The 21,824-nt window shown below is 48.8% G+C and overlaps 2 protein-coding genes across 7 annotated transcripts; one reads left to right on the plus strand and one right to left on the minus strand.

The window, feature by feature from the left end:
* The first annotated feature begins 664 nt into the window (after positions 1–664).
* Positions 665–6,762, plus strand: faxca (failed axon connections homolog, metaxin like GST domain containing a). Of its 6 annotated transcripts, XR_008693841.1 has the most exons (7): positions 668–1,193; positions 2,415–2,550; positions 2,645–2,841; positions 2,924–3,141; positions 3,490–3,606; positions 3,931–4,309; positions 6,343–6,762. XR_008693841.1 is itself a non-coding variant. In XM_029140484.3 (6 exons), exons 1-6 carry the CDS (start codon positions 934–936, stop codon positions 4,227–4,229), a joined length of 1,074 nt encoding a protein of 357 aa, XP_028996317.1. In that variant the 5' UTR covers positions 665–933; the 3' UTR covers positions 4,230–6,762. The 6 variants fall into 6 exon arrangements, 5 of the variants coding, with proteins under 5 accessions (XP_028996317.1, XP_028996316.1, XP_028996319.1 ...); XM_029140484.3 differs by having other exon boundaries at positions 665–1,040; positions 3,931–6,762; XM_029140483.3 differs by having other exon boundaries at positions 669–1,193; positions 3,931–6,762.
* A 767-nt stretch (positions 6,763–7,529) lies between these two features.
* Positions 7,530–10,866, minus strand: pou3f2a (POU class 3 homeobox 2a). The gene has a single exon (XM_029140481.3). It carries the CDS (start codon positions 10,715–10,717, stop codon positions 9,311–9,313), a length of 1,407 nt encoding a protein of 468 aa, XP_028996314.1. The 5' UTR covers positions 10,718–10,866; the 3' UTR covers positions 7,530–9,310.
* Between the last annotated feature and the right edge of the window lie 10,958 nt (positions 10,867–21,824).

Consider the following 21,824-nt stretch of genomic DNA (forward strand, 5'->3'; position numbering starts at 1 on the left):
CCTTCACATGAACTATATGGGTCTTGTGTTAACTGGGTTCAGTGACTGTAGGAAAACACCTGTGTCTTGAACAAGTCTGATGTTTCCAGTATTCATGTAACAAGACTTTTACAGTGTTGCATGTTTCTAAATATTCTTTTTTAAAACTAGCACATATTTGGCAAGAAGTAGGTTTCACCAAAGCTGAAGACATCCACTTCTCAGGAGAGGGTCAGAACAACCCATGTCCTCTGCACAGCTGTAGTAGGACCTCTAGTGGTGAAATCACCACATTACCGACCCGTTGTGGCATCAGTAAGAGCTTGGCTTTAAATGGCTTGTGTATAGACATTGGAGCTTATGGATGAAACTGAAATTATATAAGGACTCAATCATAATACGTTTTGCAATAGTTGCTTTTTGTGTCTCTTACGTGTGTGACGTCACGACTGCAACTATCGTAAAACATGCTCTGGAAATAGTATGAAACCATGATTTGACTTCAAAATAATGGTAGACGTAATTATGGAATCTTATACGAATATGACTGGCTACACAGAGGTAAATAATTACCTAATCAGAGGTGAAAACGTTTCCTAAAAGACGTAGCGTCGAATGTTATCATGCAAATTAATGTTGTTTTCATTTGTGCTTGTCCCGCGTTATTTATTTTTATCAAACAAACCTCTCACTCGCCTTTTATTTTGAAAGACGCACGCGGATGCCCCGCGTGTGTTTCGTGGCGTCGTCGGTGACAGGAGGGAGGCTCCAGGCAGCGGGCTGCGGAGGATGTCGACCCCGCTGCGGGGACAAGCACCGGGCGCGATGCTCGTGTCCAGCCGGCGGTTCCGCGCCCAGTCGCCCCGCGCCCGCAGCCTTCGGCGCCGATGAAGCGTCCGCCGATGAGGCCCCGAGCTGCCAGAGTGAGGCGGAAAGCGGCCGGAGACAGAGAACATGTACTGGCGCCTCGGCTTCGCCGGGACGGGGTCGTGTGTGGTTGATCTCGGCCAGAACCGGAGCTTCTCCTCCGGCCTGCTGGGCTCCGATGAGCAGCTCCCCCTGTACGGGTCCATCGTCGCCGTCCCCCTGCAGGACTACGGCGGGATAATGTCGGCTCTCGGCTCGGACTCGTGGTGGCGGAAGACGCTGTATTTGACCGGGGGGGCTCTGCTCGCCGCCGCCGCTTATTTGCTGCACGAATTGCTGGCGATCAGGTACAAACGGCCACGGGATGAGGCTGGAAACGGCAGAGCTCATCACTTCCCACCGTGGATCCTCACGGGCCGGAGCGCAATCGACCCGACGCCCGCTCTGCATCTTATTGCGTTAAAGTGTTTTGTGCTACACAGCAGTGTAGTATCGCTTAATTCGGTCAGATTGGGCGGGAGGAGAGCGGAGTCGGTGGAGAATAAGGAGTCGTGAGTGGGTGGGTTGTGATGGAGCTGACAGCCTCCTCCACCGCATCCCAGTCCTCGGGAGGACGCGTCCCTCTTCTATTTTCATAGCGGAGGTCGCCTTCGTTTGTCCGTGTTTCAAGGACAAAGCGACGTGTTTGTGTGTCTGGTCCACAGCAGCTGGAGTTGGAGTCCAGCCTCAAGCACTGCAGCATAATGTAAACACACCGTCCGTGAGCGTGGCGGGCTGCGTACAAGCAAGGCATCAGTGAATATAAGCAGATACTAGACGCTCATTAGCAGCAATGGCCGAGCGTGTTGTGCTGAAACATGTCGTGTTGCTCACATTAATTGCGTTCATCCTTCATCTAAACCGTTTATCCTCATCCAACTACGTGAGTAGTTGTAAGTGCAGAGTGGTGTAGTGCAGTGGGCGCGTCTGCACGCGCCCCGTGGGTCACTCGGATCTCGCCGTGGTGGCGAGCGGACATTTCAGCACCACGGTGGAGCAGACAGCTCCTCCGCTCCCAGGCCGCAGCCGCAGCCGCTGCTGCTGTTTTCCTCTTCACGGTTCAGCACCGACCACAGTGAACAGCTCCGTGTCACTGCTGCGCTGGACCCACGTGAATTCGGTGCCAGATGTGGCGCAGTGTTTGCTCAGACAGTAGCGTCAGATCTCCAGCAGCAGCCATGCGAATGTGAGGACCTCTGACGCTCTGCTAGGTTGATACTTAAGGTTAAATTGACCTATGTACAGTATCTATTTCACAAGCCGAAAGAACTAGTCTTGCCATAAATACCAATTATGGACACCACTGTCCATAATTGGTATTTATGGCAGCTTGATGGGAAATAAAAATGATTTCAAGCTCTAGTGACAGATGGTTTATCCATTATATATAATCATTCGTTGTTTTTTAATTAGAAACTGCTGATTTCAAATACAAGGGGATAAAATTACAATATTGTATCCCATTAAAATAATAATGAGTTGTGGCATAAAGTGATGTTTTTTCAGCTTTTGTTGTGTGTGTGATACAGGAAGGAGGAGGAGCTGGATTCCAAAGACGCCATCATACTCCACCAGTTCTCCAGGCCCAAAACTGGTGCTCCGTCTCTGTCCCCTTTCTGCCTTAAGATGGAGACCTACCTCCGCATGGTTGACCTGCCGTACCAGGTAGAGCTTTCCTTATGTCTGTGATTGAGAAGATGCTTCTACTTCATCTCATCCCTTTTGTTTTTCTTCCCGCTGATTCTTCGCGTCGCTGCAGAACTACTTTGATGGGAAGCTTTCGCCGCAGGGGAAGATGCCGTGGATTGAGTACAACCAGGAACAGGTGTGTGGCACTGAATTCATCATTGACTTCCTGGAGGAGAGGCTGGGCGTGAGCCTCAACGAGAGCCTGACGCCGCAGGAGAAGGCCGTGTCCCGCGCCATCACCAAAATGGTGGAGGAGCACTTCTACTGGTGAGGAGCAGGTGTGAACATGACGGTGGCTCCTCTTCTGTGCAGCAGTAATTCATCAGATATCTGTCTGTGTTCGTCTTAGGACCATAGCCTACTGTCAGTGGGTGGACAATCTGGAGGAAACCCAGAAGATGCTGTCGGTGAGCGGACCACTGAGCGACCTGCTCAAGTGGATCCTGAGTCACCTGACCGGTGGGATCATCAGGAGGGAGATGTATGGGCACGGGATCGGACGGTTTTCCAAGGAGGAAGTTTATGCCCTGATGGAAAAGGACATGCGAACTCTGTCTACTCTACTAGGTGATATAGATGTGTAGATATTCCAGAAAACAAAACATAGGACGACATTAATTATTTAGATGTAATTATTTAGAAGCGATTTTGAAATTTCTGAAAAATGAGTAAATTGTTTCTGATATTTTGTTGTTTGAGCATCAAGAACTACAATAACCATACGTTTGAAAACCTTGTAGGAACTGCAATAATAACACAACACTGACACCTTGTGGTCAACATGAAACATTGCAGTATATTATCTACCATAACCTCTTTTAGTACGTGTTGGAGGTTAAAATAGCCATTTTAGAGAAGCACGTAGAGCATATAGAATAAATATCTATATGCGTATTGATCCTTGTGCTGTTTCAGGTGATAAAAAGTACCTGATGGGATCCAAGCTGTCAGCAGTAGACGCTGCAGTGTTCAGTCATCTGGCTCCTGCCATGTGGACGTTACCGGGAACCAGACCGGAGCAGCTCATCAAAGGTGAGCACTTCACCTGAGAGTAGCTTGTAAATCCTTCAGCCTCTGTTCATGTGTACTAACAGGAAAACCACTGACCTGAAATACAGGAACTGGACAAATCGTATGCCCAGTTTATTTAAATAGCAGACAGTTGAAGTGAAATCAGGGTGAAGTTGGAACAGCCAAACGTCATGTGGCCCTAAAGTTTGATCTTAGCGACCAGAACAACCAGCATCTTTCCTACAGACTGCACAAATCACTTGTAACGCATCAGTAGCAGTGAATGTGATTCAGATGCTTGTTCAGAGCTCTGCACCTGTTCACTGAGGACTCCCCCACCTGCAGGTGAGCTGATCAACCTGGCCATGTACTGCGATCGTATCCGCCGCCGGTTCTGGCCCGAGTGGTTCGTGGACCTGGGGGACTTCTGTTACACCGACGCCACCGAGCCCAGCGAGCGCTCCTCTCGCCTCCCCGACCTGGGCCTCTACTCGCGCACGGACACGACGCAGGGCGACACGCGCACGTCGCCCAGCCACGCGCCGCGGCGCCCGCCGTCGCCCGACAGCGACCCCACGGGCCACTCGCTGTACGACTCCGACATGGACACGGAGTGCTCCGACGGCGACCAGCTCAAGTGTTGACGCCACGCACCACAGCGGGAGCCGCTCCCCACCCGTACACAGCCCCCTCCTCTAAATCACCGGGCGCTGAAGAGGAGAAGGTAGAGGTTTTAACTGAGCTGAGCTGTAGAAATCTTCCAACAAGGAGTGAATGATGCTGCTGCGGAGTAACTCCTCCACGTGACTGACATCATCACTGCTGTCGTGTTGCTGTACGTGCGCGATCGAACTAAACCCCTCACTGTAAATGCCTCGTATCCGGAGGATGTGGACGAGTAGGAAACAGGAAAGCTTCAATAATAAATAAATAAATAATGTGAATAAGTGTAAATAGATACATGGAAATTGAATAGATAGGTTATACGATAGTATAAATAGTAGGTATACAAAGCCACCTCCTCTGTCCGCTGGTGTAAATACTGTAGGTTTTTCCTATAAAATCCAAATAGTCTTGTAATAGTTTTGATGAATACCTGATTCTGCTGATCTAGGATCAGTGAGATTATGTATCTGTCCCCACATCCATGGCTGCTGCCCCTATTTACAGTCGGATGGACAACGATGGGTGGGAAACTGCTACAGGCACTTTCTTGTCTTTTTGAGACAATTGTTTTACCAAAAACACATGTTTCTCACCACGTTTGTGCGTCTTTAGGTTCATTCAAGCATTTAGAGCGAGCCGAACAATCACGTGAGGTAGAAATAGATTAAATAGGCGCTTAGTGCAAATGCAGTGCATGTCTTGTACGTGCTGTCAGAAAATGTCCCTTTATGCATCATGTAGATAGTTTTATTCAAATTATATCTGGCCTCTATTAAGTTTGATGCGTGATGAACTTCGTTTGCTGGTGCCTCTGGTCTGATCAGCCACACAAAGCTTTTTGTTTTGTTTTGCTTCAGTCATTTCTTTATGATATGCAGTAAATGTTATGTAAGGCAATAAGAGAGCATACACATTGCAGTTTATGCTAGGTGCCGTGTTGTACTGTACACCAGGACATGCAGAGTCCTTTAGGAGGAAAAGGCAGTTACTGTTAAACAACCCGACCTGCAGGAGCTGTGATTTTGGTCAACGGATGACATCATCTCAACTGAACGACTCCTACAAATGGCGTCGTCTGTAGGAGTTGATCAGCTTGAGGCGGCGAGAGCTTCAAACGTTGCGAAGGCAGAGGCTGTGAGTCACGATCCACAACTAGCCGTGCCCTGAGTCAGAAGATGACATACACCGGTTTGCCTTTTCATGCTCGTTGTCAGCGGTAGCTTTACTCCTCTGTTTACTGTTGTTGGGCAGTTTGTTCCTCAGTCTATGTTGGAGTTGCTCCGGCTCGTCCTCCAATGAGCGCTCACATTCAAGTGACCAAATTCAGACATCTGGATGAAAATGATACTAAATAAATTTTGGACACTGGTTGATTTAATATCAACCAGTATTAACAAATTAATATATAAATTAGAAATAAAGCATTAATCTTGTATTTCTTAAACTGTGGAAAGCAACCACATGGTGGTTTTAAGGGGATCTCACACCTAAACACAGTTCATGTTGCATTCATGTTCTCTGCAAGGCTCTGTCAGCACATTGTGGGTCTCTGCTCAAGAATCTAACAAAAACCCAACCTCAGGCTGCAGATCAACACATCCGTAGGCACAGTTACAGCTCTGTTTCCTGCTGCAGATTCCCTGGAATCAACAACGTGCTCTGAAACCGATCGTTTTCGTTCTGTCTGAAAACTTCTTGCCTGTTTGTTGTTGCCTTCTTTCATCAATAATCAGATTCCGCCTTATAAAAACTGAAGCCCTATTGTTTACTTTACACCAGAACCAGCTTAGGACTTTATGTCATCTTAATTTACTATTGGTGTAATTTAAGCTCATATTATTTAATAATGGTGGGTAATTTTATTAATATTATTGCACTTTTCTTCCCATGTTTACATGTATTTAGTTTTATGGATGCATTTTCCTAATTAATTTGCAGATATTAATGCAAATATACTGGGTTATAAAGAAATTTTATATTTTTATGTTGCCAGTTATTCTAATAATTAAATGTTCATCCAATGTTTTTACTTGATAAATGTTCAAATTTGTGCCATCTTATCACATTTCTTCCCAAATTCTTAAATTACAGCTCTGCAGAGCTTCGAGACCAAGTGGAAAAACAAGTCAACAACACTGAGATAAAAAAATGCAGACTGATTATTAGGTGAAGAGACGAACTCTGCCCATGTTCATCTGCCTCAGTGTGTCTTTCAGCAGTTAAAGGTCAGGGGTCAGAGTTCATCCCTGTCATGTGTCACCGTCCCATCAGGATGTCTGCTTGTAGCCTGTAGAGGCCATATTGCATTGTGTCTTGCTCCTGTGCTCAAACACTTGTAGAATCTCATCAAACTGTAAATAAGGAAAAATAAATATTAATATGAGAAGGTGCTCATTGAGCAAATGTTACAAAAATGTAACACTGAAAGTGATTCTTATGAATGTATAAAAAAAAGGCTGTACAGCAGGGGATGACTCATAATGTTTCATTAAATATGGCTGTGGTATTTTCTGTGGTTTCGTCTGAGTTGCATCCGTCTACCTGAGGAAAAAAGCTCCATGTTCTGCACAAACTGCTTGAGGTGGGTATACTCTGGCATATATCTGTTTTATAATCCCTCTCCCTCTGTGCTTGCTACCATATGACAATACTAAGCCCACCCAACAATGCAGAAGGATTAGCTCTCTGCCCTTTTCTTTGTGCTCGCGCTGGAGCTCTGGAGAAGCAGGGAGAAAAAGGGAGAGCCGGGGAAGAGAAAAGGCAAGTCGTGGGAGCCCTGCTGTAGAGGCCAAAAACACGGGTTGGGTGGAGAGGAGGGAGAGGGGCGAGCAGCGTGGCCACGTGAAGGCTCGTTGCGTTGCTGTGAGCATTGTGACGAATCCCTGGGAGATCCCATCAGGCCAGAGGAGGCAGGTGAGGACCGCCCACGGCACGTTCAACGTGTTTGGAACAGCATCAGAATAAAAACAGGCCTTGTGAATAATAAACAAACGAGTCCGGGTTTCATCGGCCGCACGCCGGTGAAGGCACCGTTCATTAAACGGATGCCTTTTACTGTTAGTTCATTCATTGATTGGCTCCTTGCGTCCTCACGGACGCGTCTTTGTGCACAACAGTATCAGTTCACATCAGCCGAGAGCAAACACTTCACCTAAAGCGCTGCAGGACAATTCTAAGCGACCGTGACAGACGGATAAAATCCATAATCGTAAAACATGGCCGCGCACGTGAACTATTTGTTTTTCCTACGCTTAAAAACACGCGAAAGAACTGCAGTGTTGTAGAAAACAATTAGGATTTAATGACAAAAGCATGTAGAAATTGTGCAATCGTTGATTTCTTTATGTTTTTCGATGGATCACAGATTTTAGGTCAATGCTATTTTGTTTTGGTTTGGTTGTTTTTTTGTTGTCTTCCACCCCAGAAACTCAAATTCAGCTGAAGGAAAACATGTGAGCAGATTTACAATGCGTAGTTTGGACGATAGACATTTTGGGCCTCATTTAAATGAAGGCAAATAGTCCAACCACAGGAACGCGTAGAATTATTGTGAAAACGCCTTTAAATAAGGGAAATGCCCAATATATTGCTGTTCTTTAATTATTCATTGACTGGCAATAAAAAAACTGCGTTGCGGTGCGTGTTGTTATTTGCAATCATAACTGGGCCTGATACGTTTAGACAGTGTAAAGCGTCTCATAGAAACGCTGTTAAATTCACATCTTGCTCCTGTTCCTCTGCGATCAGCTACAACCTTCAGCTGGTTTTGAGTTTCTGAATTTCTTTATTTTCTGTCGATTTTAGAGAATCAAAATCTCCAGCTGCTCGTGGCTTCCCCCACAGCCTCCCGTTCTCAGATCAGGTCATTAGTCACAGGATTTAAGTGGCACAATAACACATTTCTGTGTTTGTGCTTTGGCACAGACTCACAGAGAAAACTGAACCAACGTACAAACAAATAAACGATGCCATACAAAACGAATGAGAATACATCCCACAGAATGAATGAACGAGTCGTACAGTAGGCGCCACAGCGGCCAGAGCTGGTACCAGTATATTATTTTTTGTTTGTTTTTTTGGCATTTTTTTTGTTTTGTTTTAGTTCTTTTCATGAAGGAAAGGCTCATGGGCTGGATTGCTTTGGCGTTTCCAGCCCCGCAGTCTCTTTCTTTCTCGTCACAGCGTTTTGGAAAAGTACAGAAATAACAAACAACACATTGTAAACAGGCGCACAGAAAAGTCTTCACAGAAAAAAAGCATTAAAGTCTCCGTTGTAACAGATTATTATTATTATTATTATTATTATTATTATTACTGATCATTATTATTATTATTTAGAAGTGATTGTACTGCATGAGTTAAATTCTGGATATAATATTTTTATGTAAGTAAATTAGAAATGAAATAATAATAATAATAATAATAATAATAATAATAATAATAATAATAATAATAATAATAATAATAATAATAATAATAATAATAATAGTAGTAGTAGTAGTAAGCCGTTGGCTGGTAGTGGCTTAATTTGTATCACTAATAGCAGGTGTCTGCCATTTCAGCCCTGTCTTGCCACAAGCTGCGAAGAACCCCTGTTGCTTTTGTTATGATGGAAAGATGGCGTTTATTTACCCACACTGACTGCGACTTATCATTTTACCCGGAGCTTGTTTTTATGTTTCCTCCCCGCAGACACCTCGTGTCCACATCCCACTCTGCCTGCCTTTGATTACACCTTACATAATCGCTCCCTCGCGCCTCGGTTGAAGGTCTAGAAAAGCATTTTGTATCAATGTCGCCTCTTTTTTTTTTTTGGTTAGCACGCGCCAGTCGTATCCCGACATGCTCGGCAGGTCCGCGGCTCGAACGCGCTCCGTGCGGCTCTCCGCTATGCGCATTTCAGTGCTTGGGTGCCACTGTATATCCCCACTGTGTGTGTCCGTGGGTCCAATGTTTAAACTGGCCGAGGTCCAGTTCCGAGCGGTCCAGCACAGAGAATCAAACGAACGGGGGAGGCATTAAGGAGGGTCCGCGTTCCGCTCAGAATCACGGACCGGGGTCACTGCACGGTCTGTCCTCCGTGGTGAGGGGGGGTGTCCCCGTACATGTCCTCGCCTCCCGATAGCTGTCCTCCGGCGGGTGTCATTCTCTTCTCCTTCTGCCGCCGGTTGCAGAACCAAACCCGCACCACCTCCTTCTCCAGCTGCAGGCTGTCCGCCAGGGAGTTGATCTCCGCCGCTCCCGGCTTCGGACATTTAAGAAAATGGCTCTCCAGAGCCCCTTTGACGCCCACCTCGATGGAGGTCCGCTTTTTCCGCTTCCTCCCCTGCGCCGCGATTTTATCCAGGCTGGTGGGGCTGCCCGAGGTGGAGTCCGCCTCCTCCAGCCACTTGTTCAACAAAGGCTTGAGTTTACACATGTTCTTGAAGCTGAGCTGGAGCGCCTCGAACCTGCAAATGGTGGTCTGAGAAAAAACGTTCCCATAGAGCGTCCCGAGAGCCAGCCCCACGTCCGCCTGCGTGAAGCCCAGCTTGATGCGCCGCTGCTTGAACTGCTTGGCGAACTGCTCCAACTCGTCGGAGGTCGGCGTGTCCTCGTCCGACTGGTCCTGATGCCCCCCGTGCTGGTGATGGTGTGACAGAGCCTGCTGGTGGGCCCCGGGCGCCCCGCCGTGTTCGCTGAGGTGCGGGCTGTGGCTGTGGTGGTCCTCGTCCCGCTGGGGGAGGTGGTGCATCCCCCCTTGCTCTCCCCCCGGCATCAGGGTGAACCCGGACTGGGAGTACACCAGGCTCTGGCCCTCAGACGTCGCCATGCCGGGGATGTGCGTGGTGGCCGTGCTGGTTCGCCATGCTCTGGCGTCGTGATGCGCCTGCTGGTGCGCGAGGTGAGGGTGTCGCTGTTGCTGCTGCTGCTGCTGCTGCGGCGGCGGCGGCGGCGGCGGCTGCAGACTGCTGGAGTTCTGCAGCTCCTCTCGGTCACTGTCGTGCAGAACGGGCTTCACGTCCTGCTCTCCGAGGGGACTCGACGGCCACGGCGCCCCGCTGTCGCCGTGAGACAGCGCCGTTATCCACTGGTGCGCGTGGCTGAGCGGATGTCCGCCGCCCGGTAACGTGCCGTAGTCGTTCTGGAGCAGGGTGTGCGCGTCCCTGTACGCTGCCGCCTGCTGCATGCTCCCGGACTCCGAGTGCGGCGGCGGCGCGCTGCTGGGGGTGCTGAGGACGCTGTAGTGGTTGGACGTTGCGGTCGCCATAACTATCGGAGCCAGAGTGATGGCTGGAGTTAAAAGGAGGCTGTCTTTGACAGTAACTCTTTTGCGCCACGGGGCAGCGAGGCGTCTCTCTCCAGCATCTCCCGGGCGCTGTGCCAAGGGGACGCAGAGGCGCGCACCTGTGGTCCGCCTCGCTCCGCTCTTTATTGGCCAAGAACGGTTGACAGATGTGGTTACCCCTGACAGCACCCCGCTCATTGGTCACGGGAGATTGTACAGAAACCCCAGTCGCTCTCCCAACAATGCGAGTAGTCCTGCAGCACGCTGGAGTGCAAAGTGGAGGGAGATGTCGGGTGTCGATAGTAAACCGAAAAGACGCGCGTTGAGTCCCGTTGAGTCTGGGGGGGAATTAATAACCTTGATTTGCGCGAGGAGCCGCGTTTATTGTTCCTGTGCGTCACAGCTGTGCGTAAAAGTTCTATCACCAATTAACCGGCGCCCACATTTACGCGACCGCGGGACTTTAAGCGCCTAAAGTCTGTTTTAAGCGTCAATTCATTACAGATTTCACGCTTTTTACGCGCAAGGTTTGCGCCGTGTAACAGGGAGCGGTGGTCGCGGGGGAGAAACTTCCAGCTGCCTCCGTGCCCCCAGGACGCCGTCCAGGGCGAGGGGCTGCGTGCTTCCAGGGCCTCTGCCCCGTTGCCATGGCGAGCACGGTGAATGGAACAACGACGCCCACGTCACAGCTGCGCTCGGCTCCTTCTTTTCGTGCAGCTCCAAAAGAGTTCTTTGGGGCCGCGCGCCCGCGCCGCCGGGACGAATAATGGGTGCGGAGCGGAGAGGGCAGCTCGGGGCCGCAGACAGGAGGCTCCAAGAATGGGTCCTTCTGGCTGCTCTGCGCCCATGTGCCCTCTTCCACCTGCTTGTTGTGTAAACTTTGGGACGAGTGGCACGCGAGCCCCCCCCCCTTGAAATCCAGCCAAAAACAGGCAGTTAGTCCAGGTTTGATTGTTGAATTAGATAAAAGTATTTCCACAAAAAGAGGTTATTCACTTTTCAAGCGGTGGGAAGTTTTTAGTTTCATTTTCCTGAGCTGTGTCGTCCTTTTCTACAGATGCAGTGGCATATTGAAATAAAACTAAAGCTCATTCAACCCTCTCCCCCCCACCCCACAAACCCTTTCAGACCCCTAGGGGGGTCCCTGGACCTACTTTGGCAGCTACTGGTATTTAGGAGATGGGATTTTATTGGTTCAAAGTAGGACACACGCTGTAAAACATAACAGCTATTAAGATTTTAAAGGAGTGAAAAATTAACGAAGAGTTTCACCTTCAGGCGGAGGTGCTTCACAACATCATGGGTGCCGCCGGAAATGGGAATACTGGACTACTACTGTTTGTGAAAAAGCATGCTGGAATAAAATGGCCACATAGGAAGTTGGTTATTCAATAAGTCCAATCAGGCTGAAGATGCGTCGACGTAAACGGATGCTCATTGAATTGTAGAGATCGAAAGAACACTGGCTTATGATTAGGGTGTAATTCTGAGAATTACCAAATGCGTCGCCAGGGGCCCTGGAAAGCCGTGTGTTGAGGGAGGCAAAACATATTACCCTAATAGACTAATATGCAAACTACTGGCTGCCCAATTACAGAACTTAATAACGCATAAACGATGCCAGTCTTGTTCTTACAAGACGAAGGGCTCACTGTTAATTCAGTCAAAGGCCCGGGTTTGCTGTCAACACAGGCAGCGGTTCCATCCGCACACTGGCTCCGTTTCCCTGTCCCTCGTTCTGTATTCAAGACCCAGAGTTAATGATGGAGAATCTGAGCGTTAAATTAACAGTAATTATGTGGCCCCAGTGCTGTAAAGATTCAATTTCTTCGCAAGTCTAATGGGCCTAAGTGTCCCCAAGTGCCTGCAGAAGTCTCTGAGATATTTGTGATTGAGACCCGGAAAGGTAGTGCAGACACAAATACGAGCGTTACAGGCAGTGCTGGTTTGAAACACAGCGGCTCAGGCGCGAGGCGAGGCTGTACGTGTGGGCGAACGCGAGCCGACCCGCGCTCGGCCCGGCCTCTGCTTCCTCCGGACCAGTGTGCGAGCGGCACATGTCCCTCCCCCTGTGGGAACCCTCGCGCGGGGTAACTAGGGCAGGGGGGCTTCTTTATGTCGGACACGGGGAGATAATGGCCATTCCTCCACAGCTGGCCCACACAATCAAAGGGAGAGGGGGCTCAGAGGATTCCAGCTTTAACCAGGCCATTGTCTGGGCTAATTACATCTGAATGCAAGACCCCAAGAACCCACCTCCCCCCTCAGCAGAACCTGCACAGAATCCCCCAAACAACTCTTCAGGGACGAGGGAGAGTGCACAGACACAGGGCACACACACACAGAAAAATATAAACCCTGGACTCCTTCATTACCCCGGCATACACACACTCTGGACTCGTTCATTACCCATCCCCATCCCCAGCAGGCTCTCATCAAAGTGCTGTGTGTCTCTCACACGCTCACATGTGGCACTCAGCATTAGATCAGATCTCAGCTTGCTGCTCTCAGAAGAGACGAGGAGGTCTTAGAGGACTTATGTTGAATAGAAAACACACTGAAGAGCCTTTCCCCGGTGCACCGCCATAATCCCAATCTATACACTCCCTCTGAACCCCAACTGCCGGCGCTGGCTCCATCTGCAGCCTGCAGCGCGTAGCCTCAGATCAGTGCAGTCAGTGCACTGTGTGAGAACTGCACCGGGATGTGCTCTGTCTTTAAATTTTTTTTTGCGGGTTCGAAATTACGGCTTGTTTTCTCACACTCCGCGGGCCATTGATTGCTTCCGGTGCGACGAGCGCCGCGGTGTGTGTTTGTCTGGTCGCCACGCGGAGACGGGCGAGCGGCGCGAGGCAATGTTTTCGACTCGCACCTCGCACGGCTGAATCCTGCAGGTGCAAACGGAGTTAATGGCTTAACATCACTTAGATGGAAGCTTATACATTTTCCAGTGTAAAGAAATGGAAATAAAGTCCCACGGTGGCGTAGGTGCATCCTAACGCATACAGCATCACCTTGAACACACACACACACACACACACACACACACACACACACACACACACACACACACACACACACACACACACACACACACACACTGCTCTGAATCCAGGTTCTCAGCTTTCACTCTCACTGTGCCAAAACCAATCAGCATGTTGGTCATTCTGTGGAACTATAAATTCACAACACTCCCCAGGTCCCAAGGCACCAGGGCTCCTATAAGACTTCCCAAGTTGTCCCATATAACTGTCTTGAGAGAACCCATAAAGACATAAAGGGACGCTCCCACTTCTAGGTGAGTGGTCATAATTCACCAGCAGGTATTTTTAACGCGACATTGCTGTCGAGGTGCCCAGATTCATCTCGCCTCCTGCTTTATAATGTCCTACACAAACTCCAGATAGGAGAAGCATGAGTGCAGTCATATTTTACAGCCAAGCCGCTGTCACGTGCCTCGGTAATCGTTCGGCATTGAAGGAGGGGGATCCGCTGAAAGAGGAGCGCGCGGCCCCGTGCGTGGACCCGAGTCGTGTCGTTTCTGTTTCAGCGCGTAATAACGAACCCCGTTGCTTCAGAGACGGGGCAACGGCGGCGGGAGGAGGGGCAGGTAGGTCGTTAAACCCACTTGAAAGCGCAGCGCCCTGATCGATAGTCTTGAGCCGAGCAGGGATTAAAATCTGGCTAAGACTGTTCTAATCAATACTGATGGCTAACCCCGGGGTTAAAACACCAGTAAATCTCCATACATGTCCATACACAAGTCTGCACTGTGGCCTACAGTACAGATAAATCCACAGCTATCCATGCAAATGGACACACAATGGGAGCCCAGTCAATATAGATGAGTGCCGCGCGGGCGGCACATGCGGTAGCGTCTTATGTGAAGCCACTCGGGCCAGTTAGGAGATGGAGGCGGTAAATTTGGACCGGCTGATGGGGAGAAGCGGGGCGAGCGCAGCTCTGAGGCGCGTTGTTTGTGGCTGCGGCAGTGATGACAGAGTGACTTATGGACAAACAGCTGACGCGCGTGATTGACTGCTTCACACGCTAATGGAGCGCACACATTGCCGTTTGCATTGATCGTACAAGCGCCAGGTCTGCGTATCAATTGCTGATACTGATCAATTTGGCCATGGGCGAACAACAGCGAGCAAAACAGTTGTACTATAGTGATCAGCTAATTCCACCCGCGTAGAGATTTATGCCCGTTTCTTAAGCGGTTATCTGTTTCCTGTAATTGTCAGGGACGGATTTCACAGCGCAAAATTGTCTTCTGCCGAGAACTGAAGGGAAATTGATAAAGTGTAAAGTTTCGCATTTCAGGAAATGCACATATTTGTCTTTCTCCTGCATCTGAAATAGTATCCAAGCGTATTCTGTACATCTCAGTTTTTATTATCTATATATATTAAAACAAAAACAAGCTAGTATTTAACCTCTTTTTAGTCTTGGTGCTAAGCTAACGCTAACAGCCTGCGGCTAATTTAGAAGGCAGACTGGTATTGACCGTTTTATCTAATTTGTGACAAGTGAAATAAGTAACGTTCAAAATAATGACGTAGCCCTTTACATTACATTACAACATTATTACCCCCAGCTGTCCCTCCGTCCTTCCCACCCCCACCCACCTACGTCCAGTAGTTGAACCAGGATGGAGAGGAGAGAAATCCTGGGGAGCAGCATCGGCTCAAGCTAATCACTGTCTTGTTCCCTAAATTGTTCTTTTGCTAACATAAAAGCACCAACAAGGATTTCTCTTTATTATTTAAGATCATGTTGTCCTAATTTATTCCTCTAAACACATCTTGAGGCGGTGGTGCCGGTTTTCTGGGAATCACATCAGAATGTAAAGTCCCCCAAGTAGTTACCATGGGACACTGATATGCACAAATTCATTACGCCGTCTCTCAGCATGTGGAATTTCTCTGTCCTAATCAACAAGCAGTTTCACTTTAAGGACGTACAGCGGCAGAGATATGGGTTGATTACTGAACGGGCCAAGCAAGCACAGGCACAGGGGGCCCGGTCTGTGCACAGCGAGCGTCTATTTATCACTAGCAAAAGCAGACCGACATGGATAGACACAAAGTGACCGAAAAAAATACATAATAATAACCGAAGATGGACTTAAATCTGCCGGGAGAGACACACAATGACGCGCAAAGACAAAAAAGAAATGCACACTCAAGCTTGTTTTCTCCTACGCCCCTGAATGCAGCATGACAGAAGAAATAGTTTCTGAGAGTGCATCTAATGCTGCAGAGCAGTACTCTATTTGTTACAGGCCTGTATGTTCACACAATTACCCGTAAAGACTACAGCTGTACAACCACTACTCTGTTAATATGAGTGGCAGATGCACAATATTAGGCAAAGGAGCGAAAGCGAGCGTCGCTTTTGTTAAGGAGCACTGTTTTATACGCTCTTTTCCATGCATATCAAATGCGATTGGAAGGCATAATTCAGGGTGCAGGGAAAACAGAGGAGCCACTCTTGGAGGCAACCTCGCCAATTAATTTGCAGCTCAGATCTCAGAGCTTCACTGGAGAGGTGCTAGGCTACATACCACCAGGCTAATTTGTGTTGCAGGTCTGTATTAAATATATGCATGAGGCTAATGCGGTTAGCGTCGTAGGCCCACGTAGCGGTGGCGAGCGCGGCGCCGGCGCCCATTAGCGACGTTTCTGCCTCCAGTGGAAATCGACACAAGTTGAGGCTGATGCCGCTTCTTTCACATAAAGCAAACAAAATGAAATTTGCTTCGCTAAATCAAAGTGCGGTGCCAAATGTGGGACTCTCTCTCTGTCTCTCTCTCTCTGTATGTCTGTCTGTCTCTTTCTTTCTCTATGGAATAAATTACTCCAGAATCATAAAAGGGTAGAAAAAATTAGACTGATAGGAAAAGAGATTGTAGTCAAGTGGGAGTCCCTCTCCCAAACAATCCCAGCATGTTCTTGCTCACAGAGACGTTGGCTGAGCGTCTCCAGCGTCTTGTGACGCTCTGATTTATGAGGCACGTATTTACAGCATTTGATGTGTTCCTCTCAGTCTCATCTCAAAGGACAATTCACGCTTATTTGTAAAGGAAATTCTGCAGATGTCACGTCACGAAGGCCAAAATCACATGCAAATGTAAACGAGGCATCAATAACCAATTAACCTTCGGCTTAAAATACAACAATGCGTTGTTTTTTCAGACGCGACTGTGGCGGCGGACGCTCGAGAATATTGTTACACCGGGCGGCTATACAGCATGTGAGCCCATTATTGTTTTTTTTTGCCAGATTCAGGTGCTGGAGTCGGTGTGTGTCAAAGGAACAGTGAGAGTGTGTGAGGCAGAGAGAGGAAGAGACAAGGAGTGAGAGCTCCTCGCTGTATACGGCAGAAGAAACCAAAAAAAAGGGCTGTTCCTATTGAACTTGACCTCCGGGCCAGATCAATGAATGCATGTGCATTTGTGTGTGAGAGACAAGCTTGTGTGTGTGTGTGTGTGTGTGTGTGTGTGTGTGTGTGTGTGTGTGTGTGTGTGTGTGTGTGGGTGCGTCAACACAAGCGTGAGCGCACGCTTCCAGATCAATGTGTCTCCGTGTGCCACGGAATGAGAGAGCGCACTGATTACCCAGGGGCTGCCGGGAGGTGGAGGTGGAGGAGGGCGAAGGAGGTGGGAGGGATGAGAGGAGGAGGAGGGGGAGGAGGAGGAGGAGGCGGGGAGTGGGGGGTGATGAGATTGAGCAGAGGACAGAGCTGAGACCAGGATCGGGCGAGAAGCTCAGCTCATTTCATTTTCATTTTCCCCTCATTTCGCTGAGAGCTGAGCCATGTGTCGGGGCATTCCACACGAATGGGGTGCCAAAATTTAGATCTGGAACCAGATGGCGCAGCTCAGTCGGGAAATAGGACCGGCATCCTGACGGAATGGGATGATGGGGGGGTCAGTGATCCACGCCACTTTCTTCCCGTCTTCCTTTTACCGTGCAAAGCGCCTGAACGCCCATGAACCCCCTCGCCCACCGGGGCGGACGGACGCGCCTGCGTTTTACAAGGCGGACGCGAAGCGGCGCGGCCTCCGGGTCAGAGGCAGCGTGGAGGCGTGAGCGTCTCGGCACGTTCCTGAGGCTTTCATTGTTGAGAGCGTGAAGGACTTGGGCTCATTCCTCAGCTTCAGTTCAGCTGCTCTGTCCGTGTGTGCGTCTAATCAAAACACAACCTGTGCAAATTGAATGTTAGATATAAAAAAGGTGCTTTGTCAAATAAAAACTCTTAATAACCCCATTTTATCAAATATTATACAAATGGCTCCAAATATATATTCATCTAAAGTTATGTGTGTGTGGTAAAGCTGACGTTTGGATATTTTAGCCACACACATATGTAAATCAAGCGATTCCTCCCTGTTTAATTTGTTGCCTTTGTGTAGTTTTGCAGCAATAGAGACGTCCAGGAAGCTCTCCGCCGCCGCCGCCGCCGCCGCCGCCGCCGCGTGTGGCTGCACAGTGCGCCGCCGTCATTTTTCAACTAAATTGAACTTTCAGCTAAAACAGCCAACGCGCTCCCCTGCTACCGCGATGACCAATGAGGCCGCCGTTGTCTGAGCGCGGAGGGAAACTGTTGATCATCCCAGAAATGACACGGCGCGTCCGAGGCTAACTGCTTCCAGGCTAAATACAAACACGACTTATTCCTGACAGCTGATATAGATCAATAAGTAATTTGCAACACTGAGGGCTGAGACTGTCCAGTGATCTCAGTCTGTGCGCTCTTAAAAAGGGGCCATCAAAGACCTGGGAGGATTTTACTACAGTATATGTCCTTTTTATGGATAATGAAAAAGTAATTGTGCACCTGAAGAAAACCTCACAAGTGCATGTGAGTGTGGGTGTCAGTAAACACACACCTGTAACATAACCCCGTCCCTCTGACCCCTGTCTGTGCAGCTCTACCTCAGGAGGAAATTGAATTGGAGAGTTGACCCCATCTGACACACGCGAGCACCGCTGACTTTTATTGAAACACACGCCATCAATACTGAAATTGCTTTTGATTCGCGGCGTTCCTGCTCCTGCGTGTTAGTTTCCCCCGGCGAGGAGCTCGGCCGGCGTCGTCTCGCTCGTCCTCCGGACGTAATTTGGGACGTAGCACGCGCGTTGGCCATTGGACATTAGAGGAAAATCCTTTCACATTACACAAATCAGACAAAAACAAGAGTTTGGCTTGAAGACATTTACATCTGTGTTAATATGGTCACGATTCCTCTTGTACTATTTATCTGTTTGTGAATTTGAAGATGGATGGATACATGGCTAGATTAAATGTTTGACACAAATAACTTAAAATAAAATATTTAAACACACACACACACAGACACACACACAGACATCAGGTTGGTGCACTGATTAAATCCAGTGCAGAGAGAAGTGGTGTTGCATTACGATGCCCAGCCAGGAGCTCCCTGCTGGGCTTAACTTGAGCACAATGCACCCTTGACTGCCTTCACAACGATTCCGTGGCTAACGTCCATCACAGAGTAGACACACACATACACACACGCACGCACACTTCCCACAGTGCTTTTCACACCTGCAGTGCTACAAGCCTGAATTAGATTTTCTGCGCACACACGCTAGAAAACAATGCACGCGATGATCTGTGTGTGTGTGTGTGTGTGTGCGTGCGTGTGCGTGTGTGCGTGTGTGTGTGTGCGTGTGTGTGTGTGTGTGCGCGCGTGTGTGTGTGTGTGTGTGTGTGTGTGTGTGCGTGTGTGTGTGTGTGTGTGTGCGCGTGTGCGCGTGTGTGTGTGTGTGTGTGTGTGTGTGTGTGTGTGTGTGTACCCCCATTTGAGCCAAGCGTGTGCGAGGCTGTCAGCGCTGTCCATAGCTGAGACACTCACTCTTTCCCTCTCTAGCGCACACTGATAGACACTCATATTTCCTGTGGTAACAAGCGTGAAAATGGCCTCATAAATCCAAAGTGGTTTTACAGAGACCACATCAGCAGCCTAAAGGGGATGTATTATGTAAATAAAACAACAGGCCGTCAGTAACGCTGGCTTGTTGCCGCCATCACATCATAATGACTCAGTGGGAGACTTTTAGCAGAACACGGCAACAGTTTGATTAGGTGGTGGAGCTGCAAATATGAGTATATGTGCACATGCGAGCGACAGAGCAGACACACTCCTCTGCTCCATAATTTGATATTTCATCATAAGTCTCCATTCCAGCACGGTGTGGCTCTTTGCAGATTGCCGTGGTCCAACGATCTGTCACCAGAGCAGGGGAGGCAGGGCCAATCCACTTTCTTGGTGTCGCACAGAAACACACACACAACAGTCACACTGTTTATTAAAAGCGAAGGAGCGGAGAAAGGTGTACGAGCTCGTGTGTGCGCGCGTGAAAAGCTGCGTCCCCGCATACAATGGACTTCCAGGCGCTTTGAAAGGCGCCGCGGCGGTACTTTGACACGCAAACGCAACCCGCGCATATTCGGCCGTACGCAAAAACGCGCACGCGCCCGCTCGCCTGGCTTCGACCCGTGATGGATTGGCTGCACTCCCGCCGTGACAGACGAGCGATGGATGGAGCGCCGAGAAGATGAAGGGAAGAAAGGCGCGGAGGGTGTGTGTGTGTGTGTGTGTTTGTGTGTGTGTTTGTGTGTGTGTGTGTGTGTGTGTGTGTGTGTGTGTGTGTGTGTGTGTGTGTGTGTGTGTGTGTGTGTGTGTGTGTGTGTGTGTGTGCTGGTCCATAGAGCTGCAGTGGTCCTGGTGCCAGGGAGGATCTTACATGGGGCCAAGCAGATCGTTTCCTCCGATGCAGCACGTGTCATTTCCTCTAAACAAACAGCCTCCTATGAACAGGAGGGAGGCTGCAGGCCTTCACTGTCAGTCTCCCGTTGTCCTGCAGCTTGTGACTGTGTTCATGTGAGTGCATGTTTTGTATCAGGACTGTCATGTCTGTGCTCTACGAAATCTCTCCATCAGACATTGTAACAACACAGTCTTGCTAACAGTGTAGGTTGGGGTTAAAGGTTGGGTTCAAACCCCCCTCAGGAGACTGAGGGTCAGATGTTGTGTGTGTTTATAATTGTGTTGTGGGATCAGTGAAGTAATAATTTTGTAAAAATCTGGCAGCGGCTCAGGAGGTAGAGCAGTCGCCACGTGTCAGAAGTGCCCCTGGGCAAGACACTGATGTCTAGGTTGCCCCCAGTACATCAGATCCAGCTGCGTTTTTCGATTTTGACATTTGGCTGATTCCTCCGGAGCCTCGTGGCGGCTCAGACCTGACTCCAGGGTCAGTCATGTATGTGGCGACGACGGTAACGGAAACCACACGGCAATTATTGGCCGTGCACCGATTTTAAAAAGGCCATTGGTGATTTATCCATGTAGAGGACGGTGCTTGAGAAAGAAAAGCATCACTGCTTCCTAATTGATGTGTCTCTGTCTGACTGTATCTGTGATCAATAATTGATTAACCAAAAAAAAAGGACATTCAGGCTTTGGTGGCGCTGGACTTAAGGTTGGTTTGAGTTCCAGAAGGGGACTTTTCTTTCCATACTGGCCTCTCCCTCTTTCTTTCCATATCTTTATACTGTCCACTGTGGTTTACTTAAATCAGTGGGACAAATAGTCATTACCAGCTTCTGTGTGAATCCAGAGCCAGTGCTTGTTGTTACTGCAGTAACCGGCCATGTTAGGCATTGTGTCAGACATGATTTGTGTTTCCAACCACAAGTGTATTATGTGCAAACCACCAATTACGGTCGCTCTTAATTACACACTTAAAGACGTAATTAGGGCTGCCTGTTTCATTACTACACAACTAGATATCACAGTGTGGAGAGAGTGGACCCGCGCTCGGGCAAGAAAACCTGCACACGCAGATGCATTTTAATTCACATATTCCTCGTCCGCGCCTAACGCTCATTGGAAACGATTCAGCCGAGTTCATAGTTCATTGATGCACCAGCCAGTCGATGTACGCGTAAGTGGAGGGAGCCGCGTTTACAACCTTTCAGGGCCTTTACACCTGCAGCCCTGATCAGCCTCTGGTTGAGAATTCACGGCGCGTCGCGAGGAAGCGAATCACAAAACAGCACCAGCAACCTGCTGAGCTGCTGGAGGCTCGTACGTCCAAGGCACGCGCTTCTTTTAGCTCCGTGTTGACGGCTGTGCCATTAACACAAAACAATATGCTGAAAGAGGCTGAAAATGACTTAGATCCTGGGCAACGACTGCAGAATCTATCTATTGTTACTGTTATTTTTTTTCCGACAGTCCTGAAAAATAATGTGATCAAAAGGAAGA

The sequence above is a fragment of the Betta splendens genome, chromosome 24 (assembly GCF_900634795.4).
Source record: "Betta splendens chromosome 24, fBetSpl5.4, whole genome shotgun sequence".
Lineage (NCBI taxonomy): Eukaryota > Metazoa > Chordata > Actinopteri > Anabantiformes > Osphronemidae > Betta > Betta splendens.